At 46.8% G+C, this 24,583-nt stretch overlaps 1 protein-coding gene across 9 annotated transcripts in view; it reads right to left on the bottom strand.

Moving 5' to 3' along the window:
* Nucleotides 1-3,958: 3,958 nt before the first annotated feature.
* Nucleotides 3,959-24,583, bottom strand: part of SPTBN1 (spectrin beta, non-erythrocytic 1) — a 213,234-nt gene continuing 192,609 nt past the window's right edge. For 7 of the 9 annotated variants that reach the window (XM_051838931.2, XM_051838933.2, XM_070069118.1 and 4 more), the window contains 11 exons: nt 24,086-24,460; nt 19,512-19,756; nt 18,429-18,567; nt 17,548-17,632; nt 15,610-15,806; nt 14,137-14,249; nt 13,451-13,514; nt 8,807-9,045; nt 8,014-8,187; nt 5,974-6,016; nt 3,959-5,281 (listed from right to left, as the gene is read on the bottom strand). In XM_051838931.2, the coding sequence (XP_051694891.2) occupies nt 5,066-5,281; nt 5,974-6,016; nt 8,014-8,187; nt 8,807-9,045; nt 13,451-13,514; nt 14,137-14,249; nt 15,610-15,806; nt 17,548-17,632; nt 18,429-18,567; nt 19,512-19,756; nt 24,086-24,460 (1,890 nt within the window). In that variant the 3' untranslated portion in view covers nt 3,959-5,065. Of the gene's footprint in view, nt 5,282-5,973; nt 6,017-8,013; nt 8,188-8,806; nt 9,046-9,823; nt 13,515-14,136; nt 14,250-15,609; nt 15,807-17,547; nt 17,633-18,428; nt 18,568-19,511; nt 19,757-24,085; nt 24,461-24,583 lie in introns of all 9 variants that reach the window. The other 2 variants (XR_011386645.1, XR_011386646.1) reach the window with 1 other exon arrangement.

Consider the following 24,583-nt stretch of genomic DNA (forward strand, 5'->3'; position numbering starts at 1 on the left):
CTGCAGCGGCTGCTTTTCCCGCTATGCTACAGGGCTAGCCCCTACACCCTGTATTCTTGAGTCATGATTCTGAGTAGAAACGGAGGTTTTTCTCTGCTAATGTGCTGGGAAAGCAATGGAGGATGGCACAAGATAGCTCCTGCACCCACTAGGGGGACCCCAAGGAAACTCCTGGCTCTTGGTTTCAGATTTTTGCCCAGCAGTGGCAGTAGTGGACATTTAGGGGAGTGAACCAGAGGATGGAAGACCTTTCTCGGTCTCCCCTGCTCACTTGCTCTCTAAATAAGTAAAATTTAAAAAAAGAAAACGGAGATTCTGATGTAAAATAGAAAATGCTGGGGCAGGTGCTGCGGCACAGTGGGTTCAGCTGCTCTTGGGATGCCTATGTCTACTATCGGAGTGCCAGTTAGAGTCCTGGCTTCTCTGCTTCCGATCCAGCTTCTGCTAATGCGTCATGGGAAGCAACAGATGATGGCTCAAGTGCTTAGGCTCTCACCACTCAATGGGAGGCTCAGATGAAGGTCTGGGCTCCTGGCTTCTGCCTGGCCCAGTCCTAGCTCTTGTGGGCATTTGGGGAATGAACCAGCAGATGAAAAGTGGATCTCACTCTTACTCTGCTTTTCAAATATGAAAAGCCACCATTTAAGAAAAATGTTAAGTAAAAACAGAAAACAAAAAAACCTGCAGTCCTAAATTTGAACATGAACTCATTTTTTTCCCCCAGCTTTTACCAACTTACACGGTCTAGAACCCAGGACCAATACAGGAGCATTAAGCAGTCCTAATTCTCAAATTGTAGTCTTGAACTATCATTTTCTCCTATGAGAAATCAGGGTTTTTCAGAAAAAAAGTTCCAGGATTATCTAGTAACTTCTTGCCTTGGGATGAAACTACAGATTCCAGGGTTCTAGCAAAATGATTCTGAGGCCAACCTGAAGAGGCTTTTCCTCAAAATGGGGCACTTTTGTTTCAATAAGGATAATTTCATGGATGGATAGCACTGGGGGCTGGGAAGTGAAATATTTCACCATGACCTTTGATGGTGAAGCAAGTTTTGACTTTGGGGGACAAAAGTTTTTGCCTTTTTTGTTTTCCTTTTAAAAAATAACTTTCTAGGTCATGGGACATGCTTAGGACAGTTAAAAATTATAAACTGTTCAGTTAAAAATAAAGATAAATTCATTTGAACAAAACTCACCAAATATATTTGAACCCAAGAGTTTATAATGCTTTTGAAAAATTAGTAGCTCATCCTCTAAGGATGATAGGAACCAATCCATTATAAATGAAAATACGTTGAAATCTTTACTTAGTATATACTAAATTGATCTTCTGTATATAAAGAGAATTGAAAATGAATCTTGATGTGAATGGGATGGGAGAGGGAGCGGGAGATGGGAGGGAAGTTATGGGGGGGACCACTGTAATCCATAAGCTGTACTTTGGAAATTTATATTTGTTAAATAAAAGTTAAAAAATGTAAACATGGAAAAGTAACATAAATGGGAAAATAAGCACTCATCCTACCTTCACACATAAACTGTGCCACACTAGATGAAGGCAAATTATTTCTTTATTTAAGAATTCCAACTAACAAATGAAAATACACTGAGACTGTGTGGAGCAAGCATTTGGTGTAGTGGTCAAGATGCTGCTTGGGACACATAACTTGTATACCACATTGTAATGCCGAAGAATGAGTTCTCCCCCCACTCCACATTCCAGCTTCCTGCTAATGGACACCCCGGGAGGCAACAGGTGGTAGCTCAAGTAGTTGGATTCCTGCTAACCTATGTGGGAGACTTGCTTTGGGTTCCTAGTTCCCAGCTTTGGCCTGGCCCAGCCCTAAAGACTTTAGGCATTTGAGTAGTAACTCAGAAAATGGGTGAGCTCTCTCTTACGTAAAAAAAAAAAAAAAAAAAAAAAAAAAAAAAAAAAAAAAAAAGTAAATGTGCCTAGGGGAATTATCATAGGTCCTCCATATACACCCATTTATAAAAGTGCCAGAAATTTAATGAGAAAATGAGGACGTGCCCATCATCCAGTTTGATACATCGTTCCATCTTCTAGATGCCTGGATCCTGTCAAGCACCATCCTCTTAAGTACCCCCCAAGAAAACAGAAGCCAATTCAACCAGAACCCAACACTGAAGGGCCAACTGAAGTTTCATCCCAACTTGAGACAAGCAAGTATGATAAAAAGTGGCCTTCACTCACCACCACTGCAGAGCCTTGTCCTTACTGCTCACTCTTCAGATTTATTCAGAGGCCAGCATTACCAGTTCAAATTATAAAACACTCAGAGAAAAATAAAATTCATATGAACAAAGTTCACTGAACATGCTTACAAGCCCATGAATGCATGCGTTCATCCTCAGATGATTCAAGTTTTCAGCACATTATAGCAATAAAAACCAATGTGCACAAATATTAGATAGAAGAGGAATACTAACTTGTTATCTACCCCAGCAGGCATGAAGCTCACGGTCTTGTGTGGCTGTCACTTCTGCAGTGTCTGTCTTCACTGGAGCTTCTTCTGCTGCTCCTCATCCTCCCGTTCCCCATCACCTTCCACCTTCCACTTCACTAGGCCTCAGCAGGAGCTTCCAGTCAGTCAACGCCACACACTCGGGCTTTTCATCAGTGATCCGCAAACCACTGAAATTACACGCAAGGTGTTGTGTGTGGGTATTTTCTGCAGGATTCTGGGATCACTGACAAGGCTTTCTCGAGAGTAGGCTGTGATTAACCACAGTGATTTCCAAGATGCTTTTTCCTAATGACACATCTGTTGAGAACTGAACCAGGGCAAAGGGGTGGCCTACAGACACAAATGGCCTTTGGTGCATGCGGAAGAGGGTGAGGAAACGTGAGGTCTCAGTCCACTAGAGGTAGGAGAAAGCTCTTGTGCCATTCAGCTGTGAGTGCAGGAATGAGGAACATCAAGCACGGTCTTCACGGAGTAACTTATGGGATACGCGTGATACTAGCAACCTACTGACACTTCTGCAAGAAAACATGCAAGCACAATGGAGTCCATTACCCAGATGAAACAGGACAAGCAGAGTGCTTGCAAACAAGCCCGACCCTCGGCTGAGGTCAGCAAACTATGGCCCACACCAAATTTTGTCTGTTGCTGTCTCTCTAGGATCTGTATAAATTTTACATTCTGTTTTTTATTCATTTTTATTTATTTGAAAGGCAGAGTGGCAGAGAGAGAGAGACACATAGAGAGAGCTCTTCCATCCGCTGGTTCACTCCACAACATTCACAATAGCTGTGGATGGGACAGGCTGAAGACAAAAGCCAGGAACTCCATCTGAGTCTCGCATATGGATGGCAGGGACTCAAGTACTTGAGCCAGGCACATCAGCAGGAAGCTGGATCAGAAATAGGAGGACTTCAATCCCAGGCACAAAGACATAGGGGTGTGGGTGTCCCAAACGGTGGCTTAACTTGCAGCAGACTTTACATTTTAAATGTTTTTGAAAAGCAAAAGAATATTCTGTGCCACGTGGAATTTTTTTGAAATTCTTATTTATGTTCCTAAATATGGTTTTATTAGAATATAACCATGCCCAATTGTCCCCATTTCGTCAGCAACTACCTCCAGATCACACAGCAGCAGTTAAGTAGCCACAGATACCATGTAGCTCACAAAACCCCAGATATTATTATCTGTGACCCTGGACACAAACGTTCACCAGCCAGGTGTCACAGAGCCCAGGGCAGACCAGCTCTCTGATCAGTCTTGCCTAGATGAAAGATAAAATCTAGATCCATAACTGCCCAGACTTCATCCCTCTGCTTGCTGTAGTTTTTAAAGCCTGTGCACCACACTTGTGCAATGGTACAAAAGAACCCAGGCCGACTGCATGTTGCCCCTTTGCTGTTTCTCCCTCTGTAGTTTCCCTACATAGCAAGATGCAGGGCGCAGGAAAAACAACAGTCGCCGTGCTGGATTTAAAAGCATTTAATGACATAGCATATATTTAACAGATAGGGCAAGAGTTGAGAGGTACAGGTCGTACAACGGAGCACCAGGCCTGAGCGACCACTCCCTGGTCAGGCCCAGCCTCTGGAGTTCATTCCTATCAATGCCGTTTTGATTGTGCAGTCGGATGAAAATTTGTCATTACAATAGTTACAGTGACAGAAATGCACACTATGTATCAAATAGCAAGGTAATGAAGCAAATTATAACACAGTGTGGCAACGCACGAGCAAGTAACCATTAGAGTAACATTACTTTGTCCAGTAAATGCTTTAGTTCCACTTGTACACTTACCAATGATTTAAAGGGCTTATTATACATCTAGGTTTATTATACTTTGTACTAGAATTATCTCAAACATACAATATAATGTATTTCAGCAAAAAAAAATTGAAATTACAGATTATTTAAAACAGTATCAGTTTTCTATTCCTTCTTGTATACCGACATTCTTAACCGTCGTCAGGGTTGATGCAGAAAAGCCGCATGTTGTGTGTTAGTAAGTGATGCCAGATACAAACGGTTTGGTCTGTAGAGTTATGGAGAGCTGCACTTGTGGCTGCAGCAAGATCATAAGACACGATCTGTTTAATAAAGGTTACACCCACCACGGGCACTTCTAAGCGTCAAAACTGAGGGTGACCACCGGAAGTCAATGGAAGAGAATGGTGTTGGGAAACTGGTACATGTTGTCTCTGGTGAGCACAGGAGATACTGGGTAAGCACCGCTGCCTTGCATACCAACAGCACTAGAGGCGGGTTATTTCCAACACAGCCTCACAAAATTGAGGAACAGTTTTAATATTGAGCTCTAATCTATATAATTTCATTTTTTTAAAAAAAAATCTGGCCTTCCCTCTGCACCTCAAACTTTTATAACTTGGAGATAGAGTATTTAGGTGTATTTCCCTTACCCTCCCTCCCCCCAGAAATGCTCTATAAATTAAAAAAAAAAAAAAATCAACCACATTGAGGAACATTAGGCACAGAGAGTAATGTGTTGGTTCTGAGCTTGCATGCTGGAATTTCACTGAAAAGGTAAGAGAATGGCAGGATGTGAAGGGAAGGAGTTCATTTCTTTTTGCCAAAGAGGCTGAACCGCTTCTCTTTGTCTTTTTCTTTGTCCTTCTCCCGCTTGCCGGGACTGGACTCGCTGGTGATGGTGACGCTGGTGGGCAAGGTCTGTGCCCGGCTGGACGCTGGCGTGCTCTGGGTGCTGGCGGACACTTCGTGCTTATCCAAGGAGATGGCCGAGGAGATGGCCTGGATCCACGTGTTCATTTCCTCCTGGACAAAGGAGGGGACACAGGTGAGACTCAACCACGAGGTGTGGCTGTGAGGTGTCCCGGCCCCACCCCGGTGACCATCCCAGCCTCCAGTGGCCAGAAGGCTGGGGACTGGCATGTCTGGCTGAAGGTGAGCAGCCACTTCTGGGCACTGCCTGAAAAGGCACCTCTGTTTTGTCAGAGTGAGCAGAGTGAACACAGCCCACCTCCCATGAGAACTCACCACTCTAGAATGCGGTCCTACAGATCGGCCAGAGTGGGAAGACAGGGCTCACTTCTCGGGTGTGGGGTTCCACGTTCTTTCAAATTTCAAGGGTTTTTCGTCAACCACCTCATGGTGGAGGACAACCATGGAGCACAGCTAGTTTTCGGCAGCAGAGGGCGTCAGAAGCCATGCCAGCCCTGGAACCACCTCACTGGGCCTCCTGCCCCAAGACTGCGGGCAAGGTTCTCCTCCCTCAACTTCCACCGATTCCGCACTCTGTCCTCCCTCAGCAGGGGCACAAGGTGACATGCACTGCCTCCTAGAGACAGAAAGGGCACCACACCTCCAGTGATAGTGACAGCGGAGGCCAGAAGACAGAGGCCATCTCTGCTCATGAAGCATACGAGTATGACGAATAAAGTGATTATGCCACCAACACCGGCAACATACTCCTAAATATTTGAGAGAAATGAAACTAAAAAACTTACATCATCTTTGGCTTGGAAGAGGTACTCATTGCCGTCATTCAGTCTGCAATTCCAAGGAAGAAAGTCAGCTGTGATTTAACTTCAGAAAAATAGAAGCCCCCAGCTCTCAGTGCCTCAGTGGGATATAAACAGGCCCTAGGAATCCTATCAGAAGTGCCAGAGAGCTCTGTACATGTCACCACATCTGGGGACCTGCACAGACCCAGCGACAGTTCCCTGGACAAGCAGCCATACAGGGGTGTGCTTGGCACAGTGGTTAAGAGGCACTGGGGACACCTGCATCCCACATCGCAGTGGGATGGAGGTTTGGCCTGGTGGTTAAGACCCCAATGTCCTAGAACAAATTTCCTGCTCCAGCTCGTGATTCCTGCTTCTCACCAACGCAGACACTGAGAGGCAACCACTGATGCACAAGCAGCTGGTTCCCTGCTACCCACACGAAGACCTAGACTGAGTTCTTAGCTCCTGGCTCTGGCCTGGGCCCAGCCTTGGTCACTGCGGGCATTTGGGAGAGTGAATCGAGGGACAGCAGCTTTTTCTGTCTTTCTGTGTTTCAAATAAATGACTTTAACAAAGAATGATGAGTTCTTTTGAAATTCTGCTGCTGAGCTTGGATCCTCTGTTTTGACAGGCAGAGTGGACAGTGAGAGAGAGAGACAGAGAGAAAGGTCTTCCTTTTCCGTTGGTTCACCCTCCAATGGCCGCCGCAGCCGGCGCACCGCACTGATCCGATGGCAGGAGCCAGGTACTTCTCCTGGTCTGCCATGGGGCGCAGGGCCCAAGTACTTGGGCCATCCTCCACTGCACTCCCTGGCCATAGCAGAGAGCTGACCTGGAAGAGGGGCAACCGGGACAGAACCCGGTGTGCCGGCGCCGCAAGGTGGAGGATTAGCCTAGTAAGCCGCGGTGCCGGCCTGGATCCTCTGTATTTAAAACTTAATTCCATGATCTCTGACATGTAGAAAAGGTCTCCTAGGTTTTTCTTCTCATGCATTTCAGAATAAAAGCAGCCACATGTGTGAGGCCACTGGTATGACCTGAAGAGGTTCCTTCAGCTACTGCGCTACTGTAACGAGATGAGGGCATCGCTGGTGCCACAGGGGATAACGCCAATCCCGACTCTGGGGCTGCATCACGGGAGCACAGGGAGACAGCAGCCAGGAGTTGGGCTGTCTGCACCTTGTCTGACAAGCCGGAAAGCATCCCAGAGTCTGGAGCACCCGCCAACAGCGTTCGCGGACAGAGCTCAATAAATCATGCCAAAGGCGTCACTCTCCGTGGAGTCCTTGGCCTGGTTACCCGGCATGAAATGCAAACACAGCTGAAGACCAGAGCTTTTTCAGATCTCAGAGCTACAGAGCAAACCAGCATAAACCACGGTCACATTCTGACTGCTGAAATGTTTACTTTTTACATTTTTTAAAGATAGGATGATTTTTTTTCCTCTGCTTATTTTCAAGGGTGAGGAGAACTTCTGAGCTTGGATCTCCTCTGTGGGGATGTGATGCATCCCAGGGGGAAGAGACATGTGGGGCTAGATAATTCTGGGGGCAGCTGGAGCAGCCACTGGGAGGCAGGTGGCAGAGGGGGCCTGGGCCCCACCCAAGCATTTCCTGTTTGTCTCCATCTGTCTCCGTGATGACTCACTTGACCCACTGCCAGTTCACTCATGAGCAAAGAACAGCATTTCCTGGGTCTGGATAAGCAGAAATGATGGAGAAATGGTTTTTCTAAGCTTCCCTTAAACTAGGAATTGAGATCATCTTTAAGTCTTAGGAAACAAGCCCTGTGTTCTAGGTAATAAGAACTCAAGTTCCCTCTCCTTCAGTCTCAGCCGTGCTTTAAACCACAGGGGGCCAGTGGCTGGCTCCAGTCCCCAAAGAATCCAGCGACCTTAACAGCAATCTGGCTGAACCTGCTCCACCTTCTTGGGAGATCTAAAACAGCTCAGAGGTGACCCAGCTGAACACAGGGTACCCATGGGAGAAAACCAACCCTGAGGTGGAAACAAGCCCAGCCCTGGGCCCTAACAGCTGTCACCTTAGCTTGAATACGTGTTTCTTCTTCTTGTAATCGAGGGCCACTTCGCACAGGGCTTCCTTCAAGCTCACGGGCACCTCGCTGTGGTAGGGAATGCCGGATGCAGCAGTCTTGGCGTCTTTGTAGAAACCCATCTCCTGGTTATTAATGACACAGTACACATTGTGCCAGGACCTGGGTGGAACAGAGAGGGACGTCAGGTGCTACCTCGTTGCCCCCTAAAGCAGTCACAATTTAATTTCCCCCTCCCCCGACACACAAAGTCCTTTGGGACCGATAGGACCTTCAGGTAAGTTAGAGGATGGTGGCCTCTGCTCCATGATATGGCAAACTGTCCTCGTACACTGATTTTACTCTAGCACCTATGTTGTCCTCCACAGGAACGGTAGTCCATTAAGAAGGCACACAGGATTCCTTCTACATGCCGGGTACAGTAACTTGCATGGGTGTGCACAGTGGTCATGGGCACCTGGGCTTACTGATGGTTAGGCACGTAGGCTTTGGAGTCAGATACAAGTTTTGGCCCCTTTTTGACAACTACTGGCTTTCCTACAGAAAGTGAGCCTTTATTTTAACCAGACATATCCCTATCTGTTACACAATAAAATTGGGGCTGGCGGGAGGTAACAAATAATATGAAGAACTACAGCACCCCCCTCCCACCTTCCACTGTCAGTCCCAGGAATCTGACACCCAGGGAGGTGTGAAATCTATGAAGCCTGTGAACACTCACTACCCTGCCACCTCGTCCTGTCCCCTGATGGGCTGATTTCCCAGCTTTGGCTGCAGTTACCTGCTCGAGGCCTTCTTGTTGTGGGCCTCCCACTCGTGCTTCCGGTTCAGGAAGCCTTCCATCTGCGCCGAGGGCATCTCCTGGGTCCTGGCTGGTAAGGTGGCAGCACTCTGGGGCGGGAGGCCAGTCTTGGCTTTGCGATCAGAGGTGGGGGAGGGGATGGGACTGGACTCTTTGGAGCTCGTCCTCTGTTCTGCAGCGCCATTGACCATTTCGCTCGTGTCTGCCGTATCTGCCATCTAGGGACAGTGGAGAAGCCGTTCAGCTAATCCCATGAGCCACAGCGGGTGACCACATCCGTCCTAACTGACTCACACACGTGGCTGTGTATAAATGCCTGGCACAGATCGAGGCAGTACAGTAAAACCATTGCACACCCCACAAAGCCAGCTGGACACCAAGGACATTAGAAGGTGGGGGGAAGGATTAATACCCGCCCGTTTACAGGGAAATGAGAAAAGCGAAATGCCAGTATGAGTTTTACTGCACTCTACTCCTCTGATCAATCCATTTTCTCTACCGTAACTCAATCATCTCCTCTTAGGGTTACTTTAGAACAAAAGGACAACAGTTAACAATCACACGCATTAAATAGGAGAGAGTAGACGTTATACAGCAGCCACCTTACACCCAAGGATGCCACCAGAAGGGCTGGAAGTTGAAGCGAAAGGGCATTCACAAACAGATCGATAGACAACTCTATCAAGAGCTACACGGCATTCCCCCGGAAATAAGACAAGGAAAGACCTCTGGGATCTGAAAATGCTCTCTGGTTCTCCTCCCCCAGCCCTCAACACATTGTCAAAAACACATGCAGAAATTAGGACGACAGTCATGCATTTCACATCTACCATCCCCGTTAGACTTGGGAACGGAAAGAGCTGGAAGGAAATGAGGCAAGTCAACAAACATCAATTGAACCACATCTGCCCAAGTTGTATCGTGAGTGGGTTGTAGTTTGTGTTAAAGGAGCTGGAAAAGCCAATCACAGTCACTCAACACCACACAGCTATTTACCCCCAAACAAAGACAGAACCAGGGCCTTCCCCATCACGGGTTGGTTGATCACGGTGCCTTGCTGCACTGAGACGAGAAAGCCCAGAGCGAGCCGGGCTGCCAGTGGCTCTGACCCTTCAGGCTGCAGACGTCTTCGGGAGCGTTCCTTTCCAAGCTCATTTAAAGTGTAACCCTCATGGCTTTTTCGGCTTTGGACATGTAGTAGGGTCTTGATTCATTATCGCTTTCAGCCTGTGTACCGTCAACTGTGTACCATTAACCGTAATAGCCCCTGGCTGATAACACCCAGGGCGTGGGATTAGCGAGTTAACTAAAGCTGGGTGTGGCTGACGCTTTAGTGGATTACAGACAACCTGCACCCCTCACACACGGACAAACACGGAGGTGTCAATGGCACGCTCATTAGATACGTCCCCCACCACTGCTGCCCAGAACCAAAGTGGCACCAAATTAGCGGCAACAACTTCAACAGGATAAACGGTAGACTGGCCACCACCACCTGAACACTCAGAGCTGTCAACCCTTGGGAGCTGCTGCTCTCGCTGAGGTCTTATCTGCACGGATGGGCCCAGTGCTTGACAAGACTGACCCTTTGGAAAAAGGGCTGGTGAAAGCTCTGAAGGGAGGGAGAAGTCCAAGCTTACATCCTGTCTATGCAAATGATCAGTCAGCATTCGTGATCAGGATGAGACTGGAGGCTATGCAATTTAAGGGTGTTTTTGATTGGAACACTTTATTCTCATAGCAACAGGGAATAAAGATTATTGGGGCAGAAAGAGAAGGCAGGATGTATGTGGTGTGTACTTGTGTGTGTCTGGTGTTGTGACCACCCTGGCCTTGCAAATGATAGTCTGTATACACATGCCTAAGAGCAGTGGGCTATTTAAATATCTCTGTCTTTTCACTTTTAAAGGGAGAGCTGTAAAAGGGGAAATAAACCAAGAAACAAAATCCTAAACCAAAAGAATGTGAGTGGATTTTCAAGCTGACACATTTCTTCTAGTGTGAGACTTGAGGACACTTCTGGTGAGGAGGAAGTGAATGTGGTCTGGAAGGCCTGAGCCCAGGTGTGAGTCCAGAGAGAAAATGGGGTTAGTATATACAGAAACCAGGCTAAAAAAAAATTTCATGCTGCAGGTTTGACTCCAAAACTGCTCGTGACAGCAATGACCTGGATACATATGTTTACTTGGAAAAAGGCTACAATTTATCATACTTGGTCAGACTCCAAGGCAGGTGAGGGCCAGGGAAGCCTCTTCTGAGGGGAATTCTGCAGCAAAAATTTTTTCTTTAGAGTTAGAAGGAAAGAGAAAACCCCAAACCCATATGCAGAGATAATTAATGTTTATGCAAATGAACCACTAACCAAGAAAACAAGGAAAATAAAAGGAACAAAATGAATTTTAATGGACATGTGCTTTAAGCATGCCAACAGACAGCACACCACCAGAGACAAACATTGAAAGCAAATCACAGTGCTATGATCGAACAGTGGGTACATGTGGGTACATCCCCTACCCTGTCCCGCCCACCCCCACGTTGCTTCTCTTTCATGATTAGTCCAGAGTGCTTTAGTGGCTGAGCACACCTGAGATACTCAGATCAGGAGGTGAACACAAATGCAACGTGACAACTAGTAGCACAGGAGCACCCAACTGGTTTCCAAAGGGCACGAAGCAACACTATTTTCAAGTTCATTAACTTGAGTCTCTGCACCATCAATGAGAAGAACGCAAAGTTTTTTTTTTTTTTTCTTCTTCCAATATAATCCAATTGTAATTAAAAATTTGTTCTGGTAAGCAACAATTTAAAAATTTCAATAAAAATATGAGAGTGAAATAGCATTCACTCTCCTTTCTCATGTGCTTACACAGTTCTGTTTTCTTTTTTTGGTCTTCTGAATATAAAAAGCATAAAACTGGATATCGGTCCTGATGATACAAAATTGAAACACACACACACATATATATATATGGAAACATCACATATATACATATAGATCAATGACACACAATATAATCTGGAGCCGAGACACGAGCCAGGGCTCCTTGATGACCAAAGACGATGAATTTCGGTGTGTTTTAAGGCAGAGACCCAATAATGGTGCACACTATCCCCAGAACATAAGAAGCTTGGCATCTATCTCTATACCCATCTACAGTCACAAGTAGATAGATATGTACATAGAGATAAGGAAAAACAAACAAGATGCTATATGATGTTATCCTGACAAAAGAAAAAAAAAGACATGCATCATGAAATGAAAAGACAAATTAGACTTAACTCATGGAGAACACATATCAAAACAGGTTTCTGATTCTACTAACACATTCTACATATGGCAAATGAGCAAGTGGACGTCTCACAGGCCTTGCTGTATTACGGGTTTGGTTTTTTATCAGTACCACGAAATCACCTCTTTCATCCGCTCCTACTCTTAAAGAAAAGGATTTCTGTTAAAACATTTTCAAACCCTGCTGGCAGCCTGATACATGCCATCCTAAAAGACTCACTAGGGAACTCAGGGAAAAGCTGTGCGGAAATGAATGGCGACTCCCCGAGAGGCAGCTGGGCCACATGGGGAGAGTCTGTTTGCACACCCTGACCGGCTTCCGAGGCCAGCCTGCCACTCGCAGCCTTCAAGTAATCAGGATGAACCAAAATGGCTTTCGTCTTGTTTGTTTGAAAAATGCAAACACTTTTGACATCCCCAAGTCATCGACTGAAGGGAGAGGCCTTGCAAGCCTGTTGGGCAGGCTTCCCAAGCACCTGCCACCTGCTGGCCCCACGCTGTACCCGCGGCCTGGAGGTGGCAGCAGCGGGTCCTTTGACTCTGAGGCTGGCTGCGACGGCTGCTGCGTTCCCAACTCAGGGGTTGGCAGGAAGAAGCTGGAGAGGAACTGGTTTCTACTGGCTTATAAAAATGAATGTAGCACTCAAGGGTCTCAAAATGGTTGAGATTCTGTACTGAAAACTAAAATAGCTTTCCGAGAAGATCCGACTTCCCTTTGTCATCTTCAAAAAAATCCAAACTGAATGTATCGTGCGTGGAATGTTACACAGCTGACTTCAGGTTTTAATCTTGGTACTGGAGGTCTCCTTCCTCACACAGCAGTCTTCCTAGTCACTAGTTAACTAAGGCAGGTTAATAAGAGCTGTAAAGGGGGCTACATATAGCACAGTACTGTGCCCTGTTAGTATAACTGGATGTGTCATACCTGTTAGATTCTAGTTTTCTTCTTCATTATGATGTAATTTCATTTAATTTCAATTATTCATGTAAAGGCTTCGCTGTAAAAATCTTAATAAAGTAAAAAGCTCACAATAAAATAAACCAAAAATAAGTATGCTGCTTTAAGGCAACTGAGCATCCATCAGTTAAAGAGACTCAAATAAACATGAATGAAATGCAAACAAGTATGAAACCAAGGAAGGCTAAGAATTAAGTAAAAATTTTAACACTTTGTGTGAGGTGGGAGGGAGCCAAGAAGTCAAAACCGACAGGATTTGGAAAGAGTGGTTCTTGACAACTGGTAGTGAACTTCATAGTGTAGACCAGGGCTGGTCACTGGCTGTCCGTCTATTAAAGTTTCTGTAGTTTTGGTAGGTTTGAGAGCGGTAACTAACCCGTGGAGATCCCTGTTCAGCCGGCAAACCATTCTGGGAAACTTGTTCTCCTCTTGAAGTATCCCTGGGAGGGGAGAGGGAAGGGAGAAAGACAGAGAGGGAAGGATAGAAGACAAAAAGACAAGGAAAACAAAGTAAGAAGGGTGGGGGAGAACAACATCACTCAATCGCATCAGGAGCTTCTCCCTTGGGAACCCTCTTTCAAAGACTGCAGCTGCTTTGAAGGCTTGGCCCAGCCAAGTGCTTCAGACACACTCCTGCTATAAAGACTGTGCAAGCTCCCCTGCCTGCCCTCCCACCGATCAAAGGGAGCACCCGGGACGGGCACAGCGTCGGCCTTTCAGGAACAGAGAATAATATCTGCCTTTCCTGTGAAGTCACCGAAGCCTTTCAAAGAGCCTCGTCACAAAACCAGGGGCCTGAGACCTGGGCGGCTCACACCCTCCATGGAACCACATGGACACTCCAAGTGTGTGTGCATGCACACACTGTAGTGAGGGTACTGTCCACCTGCCACTTCTGTCACCCACAGAGCTATGTGACTGGCCAGCTTCATGTCCTCTGTGTTATGCAGGGGCAACTACGTAGATTCTCCATTGTCTGCAGAAGGAACTAATGGGAAGGGGCATGTGGACACAGATGCTACCAGAGCTGAGACTCCAGCCCCTGGGGCTGCCACAGCTTACCACTGTTGCTGGGACTCGGTCTCCTCTGACACCTTTGTGCTTGGCTCGGGAGAAGGCGGCCGCCTCTTCCTCTCCTCTTCCTCTTGCTGTCTGCGCACTTCCAGTAGCTCCAGCTGAGGGCGAACACAGTCATGTCTGGCAAAGCCACAAACCCTCTCCGAGGGAAGGGGTTTTGGGGGCCCAGGCAGTCTTCCTGTCCAGTTTTCTACAGTGACTCGACACCACACATCCAGAGGCTCTAACAGCCTGAGCAAAATGGCAACAGGTTCACAGCAACTGCCACCACAACCCAAGACTACAGCAAACCGATGTCTATTGCACAGGCTGGCAGGATTCCTCTGAGTTGTTGGTATGCTCCGGGGGAGCCAGGGCTTAATTACAAAATTAACTACGCATTTCTCACCTTTGCTGACACCCTCCCTCCCCCCACATACACCCCGCCAGCTCAGAGAAGTAGAAGAGACACAGCTGCAGTAATTCTTAAGGAAGCCACTTGTACTGTGGTGAGGGTCTGTGTTCAGCCAAAACCCAAAGAACACGTAAAATGGCCACAGAACGGCCTAACCTGAAACGAAGCCACTTTGTGAGCAATACGCATGCACCCGAAGAATTTTTTTTTGTTTTTCTTTTTTAAACTTGAGAGGCAGAGACAAAAAGAACATGTAAGCACACCCATCCACTGGTTCACTCCTGAAATGCCTGCAATGGCTGGGACCAGGTCAGGCCAAAGCAGGGGGCCACAAATTTAATCCAGGTTTCCCACATGCATGGCAGGAACCCAAGTACTTGAGCCATTACTGCTGCCTCCCAAGGTCTGAATTAGCAGTAAACTGGAGACCTGAATGCACACACCCCAACATACCATGCAGTCATTTTAACCATTGGCTGAATGCCAGCTCTGGTACTGTTTTTTAAAGCATGAGCATGAAAATACATTTTAAATCACAAGAATTGTAGAACTCAGAAAGAAACAGATTTTACATCCGCAAAGAACATTCTCTAGCAGGAGTGCGAAAGTCTTGGGAGAGCAAATGCCAGTGCAAAGGCCTATTCCAAGACTTTTCTGTGGGCAGAAAAGATGATCAGGATTGGGGTGGATTTAGAATGTCCGAGGACCAAGCTACTACTTGGTGAGAATTCTAATTCTGAAGACCATTTTAAGGCTGTGCCCCCCGAAGATCCAAACTTCTATGAGATGTAAGCGGAAAAAGCAGATCAAAAGATAAAATCACTATCCCTATGTTCCGGGGCAGACAGCTACTATTAAACGATGGTAAATCCAGGGGACAAGTCCTTTTTCTCCTCCCCGAGTTCTATTCCAGGGACTCACCAATTTTAAGATAATTCTTACTGCTTTAAAAAAAAAAAAATCAAGAAAGAGAGTGAACTCTCTGGTCTAACAGGCAAGCAGTGGGGGAAAGGATGCCCACAAGAAGCAACAGGCAAAGCTCACATGCATCCATAGCTGCTTACCGTCGTCAGCCTCTCCAGGGCGGAGAACCTCTCGTCCCAGGTGGCTGCAGACTTTTCAAATGCCTCGTGGCGCTTGATGAGCTTCTCCACCTCGTCCACGCTCTGGCCTATTTCTCGGCTGGACAGGTAGGGCTCCTGCCCGAGCAGCCAGGCCTCAGCCACGCTGGCGTCCCTTGAGAACTGATGGACCTCCAGAACTGCACAGAGCACCGAGAGTGAGCGAGTGCAGCTCAGCAGCCACCCTGCACTGCTGCCCCTGGTGGCGAGGGCCGGCACAACCAGTTTATGGGCAACCATGTCACAGCTCAACTCTGCAGTGGCCACTTAACACTTAGAGTGAAAATAACTGGATGAAATTAATACTACATTTTATTCACCCAAATGCAAAACCTATTTCAGAATGTAATCTGTATAAAAAATTACTGAGATCCATTACAGCCTTGTTTTTCTCCTAAGCCTATAAATGCGACATGGATTCTATACTCACTGCACCTCTCTGAGAACATTTCCAGTTCTCAGGTGCTGTATGTTTGGCAGTGGCTATCGTACTAGAGGGCACAGATCTGGAAGGCATGCTCTGCACCCCCACCCCTACCCCCCGGCACTCCTCGACGAGGTCAACCTCACAGCCCTGCAGGGACTCACTCTACACACAGGCAGAGCATGCTGAGGGAGAGACAGGCACAGAGCACCCTTTGTTGGATGACAGCTGGGTGCTTTATTTTAGGGGGTTGAGAGGGAGGCAAGGATATGAGAACACTACAGATAAGGAGGACAGTGCAGGCTGAGGCTGTTTCATTTTGTTCCTCCACACACAAGGAGATTGGTGGAAGGATGTACACCAGTTCTGAGAGGTAGGTTAGAACTCGGCCTTGTGCTATGGCTGCATCTCGTCTAGTGTCTTGGGCTGTGCAGGTAAGAAATGATACTAGAGCTGACTGGCTTGTTCCTTCAGCAGCCTGGCAACCCCCACCACGGCCACACAGAGGAAATGCTGCCTCTGCACCAGGGACATGCTAGCTCTTTATGGCAGGGACTGCGCCAAGTCATCACTGTGGCCCCAACATACAACCTAATGCCTAGTTCGCAGCAGTGATTGAAAATGCCTTGGAATTCTCAAAACCTACAAACCAAATCCTCACCCAAAGAATGGTAACAGGTGAGATTCTGAGGGCAGTGGCCCCATAGCAGGTGGCTTCTCTAGCTCCTCCAAACAGCTTTCAAAAACGGAGCTGTGGATTTGGTTTCATATTAAGTACAGACAGGTTTAAAACATCTGGACAGAGTCCACAGCTCCAACACAGAATGGCAAAGCACAGTAAATAATTCTGGAACTGGGCTATGTATAATGTTCATACCAATCATGAAACTCCTAGTACTATACTTTACAAACCCTGTGCTGACTCAAGCATCTCTTTATAAAATGAGGAGTAAAAACAATCCACCTTACAGGGTCACTGTGGGGAGTAGACAGATGCATACATGAATTTTAAACCATTTAGAACAATGTCAACTCACGACAAAACCTTAAGAGATGTGAGCTTTCATTCTGTTACTAACCCTCCACTGAGAACATCAAATACAAGCCATACTCAGATCCATTCCCTACCCTCCTGACTCTGAAGTAAGAACTCTTCTTGAAGACAACTGCAGGAGGGGCTTCTACCTGTACCCACCCAGAGGGATGTCCAACTGTAAAGAACACCCAGATCCTACTTAAAACACTGAGCTCCATCCCTGGGTTAAAAACAGTGGTTATGCCATGGGGAACTTACTTATTAATCATATTTAGCATGAAGTAACAGACAATAAAAAGAAGCATCTAGAACTCCAAAAATCATTAAGTAATAACATGATGTCAATTAAAGCAGAAAAACAAACTTGCATGCTTCCCGTGGTACCCAAAAAAGCAGAAAGACAAATGAAGTACATCCTTACTCAGTCTTAACCACTCCCACCGGTCTTCCCACTTGTCGATCATTTCTTTTCTCTTTTCTGTCAGCTGCAGTAACTTTTCCTTGATCTGTATGGAAAGAAGGAACCCAGAGCATCTTAATGGGTCGCACCACACCCTCAGTCTTCCCTTTGATGGGTCATTTCACAAAAACAGACTTTCTGTAGAGACCAGGCCAGGAACCATCTAAGGATTGTTCAGTCTGTTTCCTGGGAGAGGGGATGAAAGTGTGGCATTGCTCCTTCCAGAAAGGGCTGGGAGGAAGACAAGGCTCTGCCAAAGCTGCTTTGTCACGAGCAGGCCAACGATGCACTCAGCCTCTCGGGACTCTGCTCCCTGCAGCACTTGCATTCAGGAAGGGAGGGGGACCATGGGGGCAAAGCCCCGACCTCTGAGAGGACGTCGTTCCCATGAAGGGGCCACACAATGAACTTTCCCTTTTCCCCTTTAGCACCATCATCCTGCCCAGAAGCAGCAACCATCCTCTATAAAGCACACTGGTCAGGGTCATCTGTGACGGACAAGAGGTGTCAAACAGGGATAAGGCTGATGACAGATGGGAGAGAAGCTGTTTTGCAACCTGCAGCCCTGACAACACTGTCTTCTGTGCCATAGGTTTACCAGCTCTGGCCCGGAGTCCTAACAATCTTATTCTAGCACACAAGAAGGAACAAAGCAGGTTTGAAATCCTTGTGTGTGTGTTTGTGTATGTGTGCATGCAGGTGCATATGAATGTAAATATGTATTTATGTGTGTGTCTGTGTGTACATGCACATCCACATACTCTCACACAAGTTAGAGTAATGTTACAGCTTACAACCAGCTTCAGTTATACCCATGGCCCCAGAGCCCAGCAGGGTCCCACCTCTTCAGAAGCGTAGTGTTTTCTCGCCAACAGGGATTTCCCAAGTTCAATGCAGGTTGTGAAACTGTCATTACGAGCATCGATTTCAGCTTTGATACCTTGATGATTGTTCATTAACAGTTCCACAGAGGATACATCCCTAAAATTAGACAAATAATACCCCTTTAGGAGATCAAGCTTTTCAAAGAAAAAAGTAGGGCTTAATAACACACAATTAATTTGAAGGAAATTGTCTGGCAGCCTAATTTAGCCTTCCAGGTCTGATTCACAGTCTGGACACAAGTTGGGTCATTGGAGCTAAAGCATAGTGACAGCATCACTTCAGGACCAGCTGTACAACCAAATATTTGAAAGGAGGCTACTTCTAGTTCTGTGTATGCACCTGAACAATTGAAAATCAATTTTCCAGTCTAGACTTTCACTTTGAAATGTAATTCAGAAAGATTCTCTTGAAGACAGTACAGAGGCAATAACAGGTGCCCCAACCATATCCCTACGTGTGAGCTACCATAGGTAGTCGCTACGAGTCTCCTTATTCAGACACGAACAGCTACAAAGCCTGGGAACCAGCTTAGAAATCAGTGACTGGAGCTTCCAGACCTTCTTATGGATCAAAATCTGCTGACCTTGATCCAGGAAATACAACTGTTTTATATACACATGATAATAAAAATATTGCCTCTCCTGCGGCATAGTTCATGTCTCCATTACCATGGGAGGGGAGCTGGCAGAGGTGAATTGGAGGTCATACATTTGCTGCTTATTCACATATTCTCTTCACTGCTTTGTATGAAACAAAAGAAAACATTAAATATTATTAAAGCAGATGTTGAGGGTAAGGGACATCTTTAGTGATGCGTTTGTGAAGGGATCAAGCAGGTTTTAATCCACAGATCCGCAGACACACAGAAGGCGAGCTCAGAAAGCCACCTCATTCCAAAGACAAGGCTGTGAGTTACACCCCAGGTGAGGGCAGGAGGACTGGGTGGACAAGAGAAATGGGGAGGGCTCCACGACACCAGGCCCCTGGCTCCCTGGCAACGGTGGGCAATGGCAGCAGTCCTCAGAGATCAGGACTTTTACCTGGGCTTCTCTTGGGCCTCAATCTGCCGAATGACATCCTCCATCCATAGCATGAGGTCACGCACCATGCTGAAGAAGCGGAACTTGTCCCCTGTGTCCACCAGCCGCACCCTGCGGCCCTCACAGGCGTCCAGCAGAGCCTTCCAGGCTTCTAGGACTTCGTTCTCACGCTTCTGGATGTCGTCAGCCTTGTCACCTGCATAGGCCGCCTGGAGGCGGGCTGCGTCCTCCTGCAGCTGCCTGACCTGTGGAGTCATGGAGATGAGTCGGGCAGACCCCTTAGGGCATTCCCACCGTCAGCCCAACACCCTCATCACACAGGCCACACATGTTCTGCTCACACACTGAAGGGAGCACCAGGTCAAAATGGGGCCCTTAACCTTCAAAGAATTTTCAATTTCACTGGGGAGATGCAAGTCACAAAACCCAAGTTTTTAAAAAATCTATTGAACTATCATTCAGTCCCATTCAAATGATAAAGCCAATGAGATGCCACAGGGGTGCAAGCTGGAGAAGCCAGGAAAGGTCCCACGGAGGTGGTCTACAGATGGGTCTTAAACATGACAGTATGGCACATGGAAAGTGTAATGTGTTAGCTACTAGTTAGACAGAAATTTAAATTTAATGATAGATTTGCCAGTGAATTGATTCACAGTTGATAGGAGTATAACAGGTCACAGTTCCTATACAAAGAAAACGAGCAGTACCCATGAATATCATAAATGCATATACCTTCTCATTTGATGACTCGACTGCAGAGAACATATCTGACATATATCCTCATGTTTAGGAAATGAAATACATATAGGTTATATACTACAGCATTTTCTATATAAATGAAAGACTGAAAATAAAGTAAATGACTATAACTGAGGAACTGGTTCCATTAATAATGGTGCATTCAACAAGATATTCCTCTGCAGCCATGAAAAAGAATGAAGAGGCAGGCATCCTGTTGTCATCTGAAAAGTGTTCCAAGATGACAGCTAAGTAGAAAAAGCAAAGTGCAGGCAAGGAGCATGACAATGTATTTTCTGGATAAGAAGGGGAGAAAACCATGAATAGAATCTCATCTTTGGGGATGGGTAAGCCTTTCTTACAGAAATTGTGACTGTGGCTGTTTTATACTTAAATTTATATTTACAGACATTTTATGCTTAAAAAATTACACTCAAATTGGCAGTGCCAGTCAATGTATTCAATGTCTGATTAAAGAAATACATGGATAAGCCGGCGCCGTGGCTCAATAGGCTAATCCTCCACCTTGCGGCGCCGGCACACCGGGTTCTAGTCCCGGTTGGGGCGCCGGATTCTGTCCCGGTTGCCCCTCTTCCAGGCCAGCTCTCTGCTATGGCCAGGGAGTGCAGTGGAGGATGGCCCAGGTGCTTGGGCCCTGCACCCCATGGGAGACCAGGAAAAGCACCTGGCTCCTGGCTCCTGCCAGGATCAGCGCGGTGCGCCGGCTGCAGCGGCGGCCATTGGAGGGTGAACCAACGGCAAAGGAAGACCTTTCTCTCTCTGTCCCTCTCTCTCACTGTCCACTCTGCCTGTCAAAAAAAAAAAAAAAAAAAAAAAAAAAAAGAAATACATGGATACTCAGTCACTATGACACTCAATCATTATTTACTGATGAGACCATGGGATCAAAGAAGTCCAGAGACAACAGTGTTGGCACTGGAGAGCACTAACGGAAGGCTTTTGTGGCCCATGCACCTGGGGTCAAAGGGGATGGAGATGGGCAGCCCCAGAAGTAGTGGAAGGCTGACCCCCAACTGTACAGTACTTTTGGTGGGAGGTAAGGAAAAAAAGTTTCTGCTAAAAGATGCAAAGAACCAATGGGATTTTTTGATGAGTGTTTTTTTCTCTTTTTTTAAAGATTTTATTTATTTATTTGAGAGAGAGAGTTACAGACAAAGAGTGGGAGAGACAGACAGAAGGGTTTTCCATATGCTGGTTCACTCCCCAAATGGCCGCAGTGGATCCAAAGCCAGGAGCCAGGAGCTTCTTCTGGGCCTCCCATGTGGGTGCAGGGGCCCAAGCACCTGGGGCATCTTCTATTGTTTTCCCAGGCCATACCAGAGAGCTGGATCAGAAGAGGAGCAGCCAGGACACGAACTGGTACCTACATGGGATGTCAGCGCCGCAGGTGGAGGCTTAGCCTACTAGGCCACAGTGCTGGTCCCTGATTAGTGTTTGTTTCCATATCCTAAGAAGTTTTTGGAATTATTCTTTAATTATGGCTCAGGTACAACTCAAGTTATAATAAACAAGCTCCTGAGAGATGATTTGAAAAGCTAATTTCTGATACTACTATCCATAATTTTCAACCACTTCTTCCTGTACCTCTGATGTTTATTTAATTAAAATGAGAGGCAGAGACAACAGAGAAAGAGAGACAGAGACAGACAGACAGAAGAACAGGACAGATATTCTGGGGCTGGCATTGTGGTACAGTGTTAACCTGCCACCTGAAAAGCTGGCTGGCATACCATATGAGGTTTGGTTCAAGTCCTGCCTGCTTTACTTTCAATACAGCTTCCTGGAAAAGCAAGGGAAAGATGGCCCAAGTCCTTGAATCCCTGCACCCCCGTGAGAAACCTGGGTTCTGGCTCCAACCCAGCCCAGCCCCCATCATTGCAACCATCTGGGGAGTGAACCAATGCATAGAAGATGTCTCTCTCTGTCTCTAACTTCTTCTCTAACTCTGCCTTTCAAATAAATAAATCTTAAAGAGAGAAAGAGAAAGTTGGACAGACAGCTCCCAACAGCTGGCTCACTCCCCATATAGCCTGTTAACAGCCAGGGCTGGACAAGGCTGAGTCAAAGCTAGGAACTGGGAACACAATCCAGGCCCCATACCTGGGTGGCAGGAATCCAATAATTTGAGCTGTCACTGCTGCCTCCCAGGGTTAGCACTGATGGGAAGCTGGAATCAGAAGCCAGGGTACTCTGGGCATCTCAACCTTACTAGGCTAACTGCCAGCTCCCCTCCAGCTGTTTTCAATGGTCGAGGAAGAGAGCAAAAGTGAAAATTCATTCAAAAATGAACCACTCCTTTTTGCAAATTCTGGGAGCAAACATTGTGTTGTGTTTCCACATTTTCCTGCTGCTGTGCAGAATGGAGGGGGCCAGCAGGTCAAGATGGCACGAGGTGAAACAGCGTAGAAATGCAATCCTGGGCCGGTGCCGTGGCTCAATAGGCTAATCCTCCACCTAGTGGCGCCAGCACACTGGGTTCTAGTCCTGGTCGGGCGCCGGATTCTGTCCCAGTTGCTCCTCTTCCAGGCCAGCTCTCTGCTGTGGCCCGGGAAGGCAGTGGAGGATGGCCCAAGTGCTTGGGCCCTGCACCCTATGGGAGACCAGGAGAAGCACCTGGCTCCTGCCTTCGGATTAGCGCAGTGCGCCGGCCGCAGCGCACCAGCCGTGGCGGCCATTGGAGGGTGAACCAACGGCAAAAGGAAGACCTTTCTCTTTCTCTCTCTCTCTCACTATCCACTCTGCCTGTAGAAAGAAGGAAAGAAGGAAAGAAGGAAAGAAGGAAAGAAGGAAAGAAGGAAAGAAGGAAAGGAAGGAAGGAAGGAAGGAAGGAAGGAAGGAAGGAAGGATGGATAAAGAAATGCAATCTTCGATGCATGAGGGACCTACAGGTAAGAAAGGTAAATCAAACTTGTAGCCAGGAAAGTGACAGGAATGGAAGGGAAGGGAGAAGTCAAAGTAGTCCCTCTGCAGAAGAAATTCAAAAGTTGAGCAAGGCATGGTGAGGTTGAGGCACTAGATGGGGATGGTTGTGAATAAAAGCCAGCTATCTGTTTTTGCAAATTAAGCTTTCCTGGACCACTGCCATGCCCACACTTTTCTGCATTGTCTGTGGTTGCCTTATGCTCTAAGGGCAGAGCCAAGCTGCAATACAGATTTTATGTCGCACAATGCTGAACAGATCTATTATGTGGTCCTTATCAGAAAAACCGTGCTGACCCCTTCAAGGGATAATCAATACACCCTTAGCAAACAAAAGCAAGCCCCCTGAATGCTCAGAGATGGGATGGGATCTTTAATAAAATTGGCTCTTCTCTGGCAACATGAAATTTAGGGGGAAAATTTTTATTTTGCAACAAAAAAGCTCTGTAAGACTAAACAAAAAACAGCTCAGAGATTAGAAAGAAAACTGGAGAGTGATTACACTAAATTCTTGCTGCTACATTGTTATTACTTTGTCAAAAGTCTTCTAAACAAACTCAGCCATTTTATTCTGGGGTGGGCAGACCGTGCATATTAAAACATGTAGAATTCTGTTTTTACATATACAGAACTCAGACCCTGGTTAATGGAAAGGTATCATTTTGATGTAAAAGCATTTTTCTGGATGAGTATGCTAGCATAATACAAGCCCCTACTGAGGCCTGTAAGTTGCCAATGTGATGGGCATGTGCATGTGTGTGTTTACCCTGGACACACTCTGAGGTATGGTTTGAGGAGTCAAGAGATGGAAGGGATGCTCAGAGATGCACAGAGATGTTCTATGGAGAGAACAACCTCCCCCGACCCCAACCCTCCCCGGGCAGCTGCCTACTCACTTGAGTGCCCAGGGCCTGGATGTCATGCTCAAAGGTGGTGTGCATTCTCTGCAAGGTCTCCACTGTGTTCTGATCTCGCCCAAGTTCCTCCGGGAGCTTCTTATGTTTGTCTTGTATGCGTCCAAAGATCTCCTTGGCATCATGGTAAAACTTGTGCAGTTCGTAGGAGGCGGCCAGAATCTGTGTTCTGGTGTCAATGAGCTCCAGGAGGTCTGCCCAGGCTTCGTTGAGGCCATCCTTCCACTCAGCAATGGTGGCAGCATCCGAATGTCCAGAGTTGATGAGTTCATCGGCCATGTGATTGACCGTGTCCACGCGCTCCTGCCCAATGTTCCCTGTGTCTCGGGCAAATTCCCGGAATCTTTCTTGTAACATCTGAAATGGGAATGAGTGTAAAGAAATCAGTGCGACTGCTGTGAACATTTGACCTCTTGACCACATGAATGCCCCTTGGAAATAAACTGCCCCTAAGGAGGCAGCAACCAGTAATGCTCAAGA

This window comes from Oryctolagus cuniculus, chromosome 2 (genome assembly GCF_964237555.1).
Source record: "Oryctolagus cuniculus chromosome 2, mOryCun1.1, whole genome shotgun sequence".
In the NCBI taxonomy this organism is placed as follows: domain Eukaryota; kingdom Metazoa; phylum Chordata; class Mammalia; order Lagomorpha; family Leporidae; genus Oryctolagus; species Oryctolagus cuniculus.